Raw genomic sequence first — 12,973 nt, forward strand, 5'->3', positions numbered from 1 at the left:
GAATGTGAGTAAGATAGCTGAGAGTGTGGGGATATCGGAGGAACAGGTGCGAAACATCTTGCACAAAGAACTAGGGATGCGAAAGCTCTACGTAAGATGGGTGCCGCATTTACTGACTGCCGACCAAAACCAAATGCGAAAACGATTTTCGCAGTAATCTGTGGATTGATTCAAAAGGGATCCGACTGATTTTGTGCGGCGACTTGTGACAATGGATGAGACATGGGTTCACCACTACACGCTAGAAATGAAACAGCAGTCCTAGCAGTGGGTGGAAGCCGGTGGTGCAGCGCCGAAGAAAGCGAAGGCGATCGTATCGGCCGGAGAGGTCATGGCCAGTGTGTTTTGGGATGTGAAAGGAATCCTATTAATTGATTACCTTGCAAACGGGAGAACGATTACAGGCGAATATTAATCCAATCTTGACCAGCTGGATGCCAAAATTCGCAAGAAGAGGCCTGGCTTGAAGAAGAAAATCATCGTTCACCAGAACAAAGCACCTGTGCACAAGGGTGCGTTGGCGATGGGAAAACTGCGGCATTTGGAGTACAATTTGCTCGGCCATCCGCCATATTCTCCTGATTTGGCACCATCGGACTTCTATCTGTTCCCAAACTTGAAGAAATTTCTTTCTGGAAGCGCTTCACGTCGAATGAAGAAGCTGAGAGGGGCGTGGATGACTATTTTCACAACCTTCCAGACTCTCACTTCCGGGAAGGAATACTGATGTTGGAGAAACGTTGGACCAAGTGTATTGAAGTTAAGGGAGATTATAGTCGAAAAATAAAATCATTTTTGCACTGAAATTCGCAGTCTTTCTTTGTCAGGTCGAGAACTTTTCCTCCCGCCCTCGTATTGACATGATGCATCTTCCCTGCTCTTCCCCGGTGAGTTCATTCCTTCATATATTATGTTTAGAAATTCAATGACGAAACTCCGGGACGTGAGGGGGAACGGTCTTCAGCGGCAGAAAGCTTATCTCTGGTGCATAGAGCCCTTGGTTTGATCCCCGGCCAAGTAATTGTGATGGACAACATCGTGTCCGTGGGTTTTCTCGGGGTACTCCCGTTTCCTCCCACATTCTCATTCCGCCAATTGATCCATCACCATTCGCTTGCCTTAATCATCGTTTCCCTTAGCCTAAAGGGCATCGTGGGACGTAAACTGAAAGATTCCTTCTATCAAATGAAAGAAAAACAATTTTAATGAACGTGTGTCGAAAAATGTCTCATTTTAAAGTTAAAAACTGCCGAAAATGTGAAACGTCAAGTTTTAAAACGCCCTGACTGGACAACTATGAGACCTATCAAAAGCGTTTCAAGGAATTACACAAAAATTAGTATATGCTACATCTAAACATCCACGTTTTACCATCCTTCGGTACCAGTGAAAAGAACTATATACACAGGAAGTTGGGGTACGGAGATACTCTGTTAAGAACTAATTGAGCATCCGTTTCGCCGATACAAGAGGATTCTGAAACATGAATATTTAGATAGAGCGTATATAGTTCTTGTATAATTCCATCAACCGCTTGCGATAGGTCTCATAATTTTCAAACCAGGACGATATTTCGCTTTTTCGATGGTTTATAGCTCTGATAGGAGATATTTTTCGACTCATATTTTATTAGAACCTCTTTCTCCATCTGATATTAAACAACCGTTTTCCGGAGTTTATCATCGAATTTCTAAACATACCATATTTCCTTGATGTTTTTTAAATTTCTTTTACTACTGTGTTTCTCTTTCGTCAACAATGCTGAAGAGGAGAGCCGAAAACTTGAAGTGCAAGGTATCTTTAGGAATCGGAATTTCAAGTAGTGAGATGATTGCTATACAGAGGCTACACGTTCTAGGATACACAATGACAACTTAAAGAGTAATAGGTAATATATAAGGAAGAAAAAGTCAAAATTCATTTTCGCGGAAAAGTAGCTCATTCGGGAGACTAAAAAAGAGTAACAACAATTTTAGGAATCATAAAAAAGATCGAAAGATTGCGATTTTGACAAATAATTAGTTTTTGGATCACGGGCCACAAAATTTTTGAACTGCTTCTCAATCGAGTTGAAATATATTGGAGCGTTTGATCCAAAAAAGAAATAAAATCTGTTTTTATCTTCCGGTCACGCATGTGCTCTAAAGTTTGCCGAAATTTGCTAAATTCACATCTTTACGTTTTTTATTTATTTATTTTTTTTTTAATCTTACTTAACTTTTCAGTCAGTATTTAAATGTAATAGCATTAGTCAAATCTTACTCGAACTGATAAAGATTTTAAAAAAAAGAAACTGTTCAAATCGTTCAAAATATTCCACTCACGAAAGAAATGTAATTCAAAGAAATTCAGGTATACGTTGTAACTCGCTTGGGTCAATGACGGCGACGCTCCATCCACCTATATATCAGATTTCAAAATACATTCAGCTAAGACTTAGTGAAAACGAAGATGTTCAATTCTTCAACATGAGTTTCTTGAACTTACGACTCTTCATACAAAAACTTAGTTCTGACAATAATAGATCTCTTTATAAATATTATTAATGCTTTAAAATACTTCGTTTTTAAACATTTAAACTTGCATTCAATAATGAAAACCAAAAAACATGTAGTTGTTAGTTTCTTATATATATATATATATATATATATATATATATATATATATATATATATATATATATATATACACACACATATTTGAACTTTGATCTATCTTTATTGGTAAATACTATTTCAAACTTTTAGTAACTTCGAAGGTAATGCGCGACCGGAAAATGTTGATAGATATATGGATACATATATATTCAAACGTTATTTTCTTTGGCTCTAATACATAAGAATTTGAGCCATTACATTCGAGAAGAGGCTATTTAAAAATATTAAAAGTTATCATGAAATATGATTTTTTTTCCAAATTTCGAGACACTTTAGAGCACATGCGCGACCGGAAGATATAAATCGATTTCTTATTTTTTTTCCAGTCTCCCCAAATTCGCCACTTTTCAATGTTATTACTTTTTTTTGACCCACCCTTAAATATATATATAGCTCATGAGAATATTTTAGTTCTATAAAAATACGCCTATACTGTGCAGGTAGCCAAATTAGAAAGGTAACCAAGCTAATAAACTTTACTGTAAATAGGCAGTTCTTTAAATTTGTGGGTAAATTTGTATAGTTTTAGGCCACAGATACATTTTTTAAAATTAAGTTTCACGGATATGAATATATGAAACTAACTTGCAATCAATAAATTATGCTCTTTAAAAAAGTGAAAAGAAGAACTTACGTGTTGTATAAGGGTTCAATAACAGAGTGCAATAATTTGCACAATGCTTTGGCTATTGGAGGCTGATCTACAGCATAATGTTCTGGTAAACGTTTCATCAATTGTTGGGCGTGGTTCCAGTCTCCAATTTTCAGTAAAGCTTCACATAAACCAAACTTCTGATTTCCAATATACTGAAAACAGAACAATACATAATAATGTAAAAACAAATTAAATCGTACACTGTGACACAATTCAAGTTACAGTGTTTCTTAAAAAAAAAAAAAAAAAAAAAAAAAAAAAAAAAAGTAATCTGGGGGTTGACTATACTAAGAATGTTTTTCTAGATAAAATATAAATAACTATAAAGAGAAGTTCGATAAGGATGCTGCCTCTCGCCAACACTACTTAATGTCTATCTAAGAGAGATAGTGAATAAGAGTTTACATGACGGCATTTCGGTAGGAGGTAGAATAATTAGATGCATAAGATTTGCAGACGATATGGCGCTTGTTGCAGAATCTGAAAAGGAAATCAATAAAATGGTACAAAACCTGAGGATGGGCTTTGAAAAATATGGGATGAAAATAGATGTTAGAAAGACAAAAAACCATGGTGATTGGAACGAAGAGGTCTGTGTCGAATATAAAAGTGGGAGGGGAGCGAATAGAACAAGTGAATAGTTTTCGATATCTGGGTAGTATTCTTAGTAATAACATGAAATGCGAACGTGAAATAAAAGCAAGGATACGAATGGCGAAAGAAGCCTTTAGGAAGAAGAACAGTCTGTTTTGTGGGACCTTGAATAGAGAGTTGAGAAAAAGACTAATAAAATGCTTCGTGTGGAGTGTTGTACTGTATGGGGCGGAAACGTGGACATTACGTAAAAGTGATGAAAAACGACTGGAAACATTCGAAATGTGGGTGTGGAGGATGGAAACAATTAGTTGGGTCGAGCGGAAAACGAATGAGTGGGTGTTAGAAATGGTTGGGGAGAAAAGAACACTTTTAGATATTGTTAAGAAGAGGAAGAGAAACTGGTTGGGACACTGCCTAAGAAGAAATTGTATCATGAGGGACGTCATAGAGGGTATGGTGGCGGGAAAGAGAGGCAGAGTGCGAAGGAGATTACAATTAATGGATGATATAAAAACAGAAAGATCATACGTGAAGACAAAGAGGTTTGCGGAGGACCGTGGAGCATGAAAGCTTCTCAGCTGCTGCAAGTGACCTGCCAGTAAGGGCAGAATACCTATGATGATGATGATGATGATGATAAAGAGAAGTAGGGACCAACTATATGAAGTTGATACAATGCTGGACAAAGTTGTTAAATAATCAATGGCAAACATAAAGAAGAATATGGATATGATGACGCACAAAGGATATACAAAATAACGCATGTATAAATAGTGTTGATTTACTTTCAGCAGAGCGCTGGCTGAAAACAGAAAGAATGAAATATTAGTTCTATGTTTTACTACATTTAATCAAAGGCTGGATAAATATTCGTGTTTGATTTGTTTTAGTTTAGTTTATTCTAATTTACCCAGAATTTTAGCAGAAAATTATATATCAAATTTTTAGTTTTCGAAAACAACAATGTATGGGAGGAGTCGATATGGTATAATGCCTCATAAAACAGAAAGGTTGTCCAGAAGCCTTATGCATTTTATACTATGGAGCCGGAACGAAGAAAATACGTACCTGTCGTGGAACATATATACTACGAGATGAACAGATATCACTACGTTAACCTTGAATGAGTAACATTGCCTACAATTGTTACTGGGATAGCATTTATTATTTCCCCCAAAATCCATTGACGTCTCCGGAGTAGATACTGTCATTTATAGTGAGCCGTTGCAAACGACCTCGTTTATGCCTATCATCGCTGATGCGCCTTCTACGGACGCACTTCCTCGCTACAGCTCGGGCACTCCTTGTTGCACTCTTTCTCTGACTCTGTTAGATAGCATTCGTGCTTTTTAGTAGCCACCTAGCACAAATTGGTTAGTGTTTTATGCATTGTAGTTTTTATGCCATCAGTCTACACTGCATTTATACTCATCAGAATTACAAATAACGAACCGTAATCACTACTAAGTGAGCTAGAGTCACTTCCAAGTGATTTGGGGAAGAAACTAAATAATGTCCTTGTTACTGTAACAAAGAACTGAGTTTAGCTACAGATTTTTCCAAAATCTCAAACTAACAATGATGCGGTTAACCACACAACCAATTTTTATTAGTGATGAAGTACGAAGTGTTGTATTGAATGTTATTTTTGAGTTTCACGTTCCACTAGTCTCCTTTAGGCTACAGGAGACAATGAGAACTGAATGATACTGAAATGAACGGTGGAAGCACGACACTATAAACACCCTCTCTAATAAGGATATTCAAAATCGGTTACCTTTATTTACCACTGAGAATAGTATAAGCAGGACACAGCAACAAATTCTTAGACCAGACTCTACAATACAAGACACATTTTTTTCAAATAATTATCTTCCCTGACTAATAAATCCTAAACTCTAATGTAAGATGACTAGGCGCCGAGAAGAATAACTGCGTAATAACATAGAATCTTACGGTTAACTCTGAAACGGAAAATTGTTTCTCTTAGTAAATGTCTACGATTTTACGTTAGGTATCTAGAAATCTCGTATCTTGCTCCTGTGAAGGTTACTAGGCTATTTACTCAATCAAAATATCATGAAGTTTATACAGCATCTATCCATAGAAATTTCAAGCTTGGAAGCTTCCCTACCTTGGGAAGAGACGCAGAAAACAGGAAAGACGTTATGTAAAACTTCCCACCAATAAATAGAGGCAAAAAGAAAGAACCAAGCGACGAACTGATTTGATTCAGTGATTGATCAGTCAGTTGAAGATTCTTCGCTCAGACGTGATTTTATATATATATATATATATATATATATATAAAGATACAATGGAACTTCTAAATAGCGGACACCAATGGAACATGATTATTTATTGTTAAATGAAAGCTTTCCGTTACAGAGAGGCTACATACATTATTAAGATTATTCACAGCTGATGTGGTAAATTGTAAATAAAATGCAGTAAACACGTAAATTATAAATGCAAATGTAGGCTAATACAAAGGGCGTTCAATAACATTTGCATATGGGTATAAACTTTTACTAGCTGCAATATGACGATGAAATTTTAGGTGCACACACTTTGATCCTTTGGTTTCAAAATGATAATTGTGATTTTGTATGATTCACAGATAAACTGCAATGACACTAATGTAGACATCAGAACCCGACAACGATCGGTATTGGAATTCATCTTCAAAACCGGCGATGAATCAGCCACATCAATTCAGAGGAAGTTGCTTCCGGTTGCCAGTATCCAACGTTGGTAGCAGCGGTTTAAAAAAAAACTAGACTTCAGATTGGGCCAGAAAATTATAGCCTTTTTTTTTTGGGGGGGGGGGATTAGTGAGGTATCATCTGCATAGACTTCTTAGAACATGGCTCCACAATTAACAAGAAGCCTTACTGTTTGTTACTGAATAAGGTACGACGTGCTTTCCAGACTAAGAGAATTAAGGTTATCAAACCCCATCATAACAAAACCACGAGGCTCAGCAGAAAATCATGAAAATGGGATGCGAAATAGTCTCTGTTTCCCTATAGTCTGGACATGGCTCCTTTGGATTTCTTCCTGTTTAGTCGTCTGAAGGTCCACCTCCGAGGAAAAACATTCAACAGTGATAAGGCCCTCATTTCTTGTAGGAAACAATGGTGTAAAAGTCAGTCCCCTGAATTTTACCAAAGCGGATTCAAGACATGGAAAGAACGTTGGACGAGATACGTCACAGCAGATGGAGGCTACATTGAGTGATATGGTCTTGTAGCCAAAGGATCAAAGTATATTCACCTAAAACAGCATCCTCATATTGCAACTAGTTATATTATAATCATCTGTGCGAAACTTACTGAACGCCCATTGTATCAAAATAATGCAAATGTAGGGTAATATCGAGACACTATTTTCAATGTTTGAAATACTGGGGAAATGAGGTGGAAATACCCTCTGCCAAGAAACAAAAGTATCGGTCGGGAACATGGGTATCGCAAAATATATGTATCAATTTTGTATGTATCAATTCTGTATTCGTATTCGTGTGTATCAATTTTGTTCTCAAGTACATATTGTTCTCAGTAAAGTATCGTAACTCAACTACGGATTGTGCTAAAAGTAAAATAAGAATTCCCCTGTGACTATACAGTGAGCGTCAATATGGAGGACCCGGATTCGATTCCTGATAGGAACTCATGAGGTTTGTACCCCATGTTAAGCCGTAGCTCCACATCTTACATAGCCTCGGTGCTGAACTCCAAACCAACTAACCAATAAAGGTAAAAATAACCCAACAAGAACATTATTGTTAAATACTTCAAATGTGAATAGAGCTCACAGATCATGACGGTTTATGGTTTTCTTCCGAACTCTGGGAAAGCTGTTTGCAGTGTATCCTATGAACTGTGTTATCTACAGTACTTTATCGCAGATTTTACTTGCATTTTCTGTGATAGATTCGTATGAACTGAGAATAATTTCTGTCGGTTATTAAAATGAAAGGGAAGAAGACTATCTGTATCCGCAAAAGGAAGAGTTATATACTACAATAATTGTTAGATATTCCCAAATAGGGATAATTAATTAAACAGAGCTAATATTGATAATCTGCACCAAATTATTATGAAATGTTAGAATCAATTATTTAAGTTCCGTTCAACCTTAGAGCGATCTCACTACTACCAATAGAATACTGCATTGATACTTTTGTTATGCGACATTAGTATATCCATGACATAATGATTCAATTACTACAAGAGTTCAAACCAAATAAATAAGAGTACGCAATAACTATAGATTCTTCCAACAAAGTGAACATACAAGAGAGCCCTAAGAATAAAATCTGACAGCTTTGTTTACCCAGATTCATAACGAATCAAAACTTCCTAATCAGAGTATGCGCAACTTTCTGTGGGGCTTTGAGCCCAGTACAAACAGTGTGTAACACTTTATACCCGTTCCAATTCCCAACAATAACAGACATATTTTCGTCGGGACACAAAGATCTGTCCGTAGTATAGAAGTATCCGTTAAGGGAAGTTCCACTGTATTGATTTCGATGAAGCACGGATACGAAAACAAAGCAAAGACACTGGAGTGAAGTGAGACGTGTCTTGTTTCAACTGCTTTTCGATTATCGTGATCGAACCGCGCATGACTGCAAGAAGCAACAATAAAATTTAAACTTTGGATAGTTTCTCAACCTAAGGAGCACACGGACAATTACTACACCTGAGAGACGGACCATTTAAACGCAAGTGATGGAAATTTGATTACGTGCTAACAAAAAGTTCTGAAGTGTACGCGTGGTCAGTTTCACGTCATCAGATCATTGAAAGCAGCGTGAGCAGGATCACAGAAGTACTATCTGAGTGTTAATGTTACTGTCTTGTGTTATTCTGCAAACATCCAGTACATATATCAACTGTGCTGACCATATGTTGTTCGAAGTTCTAGATATGTCAAATTTAGAATCTTTCCTATATGTATAGGGATGGCAAACAGCTATGATTTAATGGGTATTTCCGTGTTACTCAAGAATGCAGTACTATTCATTTTATGAGTCCTTGGTTCAAAATCTTGACTTAGTATTTCCTTCAGTTCTAGTTTTATGGCCATTCACGTATGCCATTGATGACTTCTGAAGGCAGTTGTGCTAGACTTTGCAAGGACACCTTACAACATTTAAGCGTGCTAGGTTACAATACATAACATCCACGCTCTGAGCGGGATAAGTAGAAAGCTGTCTTAACAGAATTTTGTACTTTTCATTCAGAAATAAGACTAATAAAAGATATAAGTATATATATAAACAATAAAACAAGGAATGGAATTTACCTTTTCTTGTGGGTTTTCTTTTTCTTCTTGTTGTTCGTCAGCCTTTTCTTTTGTTGAAACAACATTTAATTTCCTCGCATACTCCCTGGCGTCTTTCAGCTCCTTTTCACTATCCTTCTGCATTACCTTATCATCCGGTGTCAGCTGAAACACAAAAACATTATACATTTATTGGATAAGTGGAAACTCAAACTACCTTCAATATTTCCCGCCCATAATTTGGGAATTTTTCTATCGTATCTTTCTCCATACAGAATTATGTATTAGAACAAATTGGTTACTCCTCTATTTCTCTAGCCACAGAAGAAACGAACTGTCGTTTCCTTTTCCCTCGGTCAAACGGTTACCGTGCTCGTCTTTCATGAGGAAGCCTTGAGTTCGATTCCCACTAGCAATATACAGGGTATCTCAAAAGTTCCCTGACAGGAAATGAAATGAAATCTTTGAGTTTTACGTCCCACGGTTATGCCGGTTAGGCTAAAGGAGACGGTGATTATGAGAAATGAATGAAATGGTGGAATGAAGAAAGTGGGAGGAAACGGGAGAACCCCGAGAAAACCCACGCACACGGTGTTTGTCCGTTACAAAGTTCACTTGGCGGGGGCTGGGATCGAACCCGGGAACCCAAACACCAGAGGTGGACGCTCTACCACTGAGCCACCGCGGCCCCTTCCCTGACAGGATAACTGTTATTATCAGAGTTACAAGGGAAAACCGTCTGCAAATATGATGTTCTCAATCTAAAGTGAAGGATTTTTATTTTTTATTTTTTTGATCGGACAAGCCGTTTGGGCTGACACTGTTCATCCGCCCAATGTTAAATGAAAATGCAACGTTGCTATCTACCTGGACCCAGAACACAAGTGACTGAAGTTACAGTTTGACATGGGGCTGGTCTTCGACATGTTAGCGTAAAACACAGTAACTTTATTCACTTATGTTGTGGGTCCAGGTAAATGGCAACGTTGCATTTTCATTTAACATTGGGCGCGTAAAGAGTGTACAAGCCCAAACGGCTCGTCCGATTTAAAAAAAAAAAAATATATACTTCACTTTAGATTGAAAACATCATATTTGGAGATGGTTTCCCCTCTTACATTTTGTTGTAACTCTGATAATAACAGAGTTACCCTATGTCAGGGGATTTTTAGACATCCTGTATATAATTCGGATTTCATATTACACTGTGGGTTAACGCCTCATTACAGGTACACAACCTGTATAATGGTAGTTAAAGTCTGAACAAAGAAACAAAACAAACATTAAATTAATAGTTAATGGCTCTACTTACCCAACAATAGATATCATCCAACTTGATAACTTCATGCTGCAACATCAAAGCAGTTACTATGTACAGTGATTCAGGTGTAGGTTCTTCCACGCTATTTTGATAGAAGCAGTACTTAAAGCCAAGTACTTCGCAGAAAATCTTTGGATCACACATGTACGACTGCAGCAAAGGGATGAAAAATTGATCATGATCAGGTCTACATTCAAACGACTCTAAAATTACATCCAAAACTCGGTTTGGGTCTAAGTTAAAACAACCTGCAACAAAGAGGAAAAAGCATTCAATTACAAATATGGTCATTGCAGTCATCTAGCATTATTTTACAAGGAAAGGCACTACAATCGACTAATTCAGTACTAGCATTTCGAACTATACAACTCTAACTATATATAAAACTAGATGAACTGACATAAAATATAGGGATACTTCCGGCTGACACGGAAAGTTGAAATTTGGCATGATTGTAGCTTTCCGGGACTAACTCATAGAAAAACTGCCAAAAGTAAATATCTAATTTTTTAGAGGGTCTGAATGGGAGATGAAAAATCCTCCATGTTATTGAAATGGGCTCTTTTTTTCCCCTATAATCTAATGTTTTAGGTACTTGGAATAAAAACTTGAAATTCGGTATGCTTGTACGTTTTCATCAGCGTTATGAAAGTAAATCAGTACATAAAAAAGATTTTAAAAAAAAAAAAAAACAACTTTAGAGTGGTTTTATGGGAACTGAAAAATCTTCCCCATGTTATTTATATGGGATATCTTCTACACCCGAAAATGTTTAGGCACTTCCGGCAGGATTAGAATGATGAAACTTGGCGTTATTGTAGCCTTCTGGGACTAACCCACCGAAAAATTTCCAAAAATAAAGAGTTTGTACGGGGTCTAAAGAGGGTTGAAGAAATTCCCATATTATTTAAATGGGCGTTTTCTTGGGGTACAAGATATTGTCTTTTAGGTAGTTGTAACATGAAAAGAAATTTGAAATTCGGTATAATTGTGGCTTTAAGAGGTGCGAGGCCATAGGCCGAGCAAATGCGGGAGTCTGGGAGCGCACACTAATCTAGCCGAAGGCTAGTATCTATATAAAAGAGGAAATATTATTACTTGTGTGGTGTGTCGGAGTCTACTAAAGTAAGTGCTGAAATAATCCTTTCTCCCGCATAAGAAGTAATCCAGAGAAAAGTCCTGTTAGAAAAAGCAAATAATGAGGGTTGTGAAATGTAGCAGCAAAAATGTAGTTCCACGATGCACCAAAAGAGGTCACAATACTTGATTTTTTTTTTTTTTTTTGTTTGTTTGTTTGTTTTTGTTTTGTTTTGTTTTGCTTGAAATCTTTAGTTTCACGTTCCCTAACTATACCCTGCATAGTATAAGAAAACTGCATAATAAAGGCTAATGAATCGTTATTAATATTGGTTACCAGAGATGCCAGATTACATGCTGCAATGATGATTTGGTGGTAAACAACTTTGCGGTAATCAATGGTATCTAGGAGACTTCACATCGAAATTGCATAAAGGACTTTACCACTAAATTATCAGTGGAGCATATTATCCGACAACTCGAACAGCCAATACGAAGAACATGCAGTCATCTTAATTTCAACATACATAAAATATTTAATACATAGAAACGTGTACATAATATTTTTAATTTCTAGTTTCCAAAATATAGTTTTATTATTATTATTATTATGAAAACATCCTTTTGCATTCCACAGAAATTTTAAATAGGATAGGAGCTGGACTATACAGTGAATGGAAATTACTCCGATTGTACAGAAAGAACGTAGCAACTAAAAGGACTGAGATTTAGCGTTGAAACAGCTGGCGTTACTCTTTCACTGCGTAAGTCGACTGCTGTCGAAAGAAAATTTTTCCTAACTAGTGATTGTCAACTATAGTCATTTTTTTTCCCCCCGGTATCTTGGGCTTGTCGAGAGTCGTCGTTAAAGGTTTTTCGTGCAAATTTTTGTGTTCTATTGTTTAATGGTATTTTACCAGCGTCGTGAAGCAATTGGGAAGCTACCTGGATTAAGAGAGACCGGAATCTGGCTTAAGCCAGAAGACATTGGGAACCAATGACCTGGCCACGTATCACCCAATTGAACATTCGCTACCTGGCCAGCCACAGCTCTTCATGGATGCTTAGTATCGTAAGAGCTTGTAACTTTTTGTAAGGCCTAAATGAAAACTACGTAAACAACGAAAACTACAGAACATTTTTTTTTTTTTTTTTTATTTTCCTCTCAGAGGATACTGTCGTCTTCACATCAGGAACGCAGCTGCCAGAGAATCGTGTACTTCGGCTAATTGTCCATAAAGGGAAACCACCACAACTTTTGGCAGTTGAGGAGGTTGATCAATTAATGAATTTACATGTGTCACACATTTAGTATGAACGTGAGGAAGAACACTATCCAATTTTAAATATTCCTGAAACATCAGACATCGA

At 36.9% G+C, this 12,973-nt stretch overlaps 1 protein-coding gene across 2 annotated transcripts in view; it reads right to left on the minus strand.

The window, feature by feature from the left end:
* Positions 1 to 12,973, minus strand: part of tho2 (THO complex subunit 2-like protein) — a 184,377-nt gene that overhangs the window by 148,290 nt on the left and 23,114 nt on the right. For both annotated transcript variants that reach the window (XM_081737693.1, XM_081737694.1), the window contains exons 8-10: positions 10,517 to 10,773; positions 9,226 to 9,369; positions 3,292 to 3,464 (exon numbers count right to left, since the gene is read on the minus strand). In XM_081737693.1, coding sequence (XP_081593819.1) covers positions 3,292 to 3,464; positions 9,226 to 9,369; positions 10,517 to 10,773 — 574 coding nt within the window. The remainder of the gene's footprint in view (positions 1 to 3,291; positions 3,465 to 9,225; positions 9,370 to 10,516; positions 10,774 to 12,973) is intronic.

This window comes from Thermobia domestica, chromosome 14 (genome assembly GCF_964235325.1).
Source record: "Thermobia domestica chromosome 14, izTheDome1.hap1.1, whole genome shotgun sequence".
In the NCBI taxonomy this organism is placed as follows: domain Eukaryota; kingdom Metazoa; phylum Arthropoda; class Insecta; order Zygentoma; family Lepismatidae; genus Thermobia; species Thermobia domestica.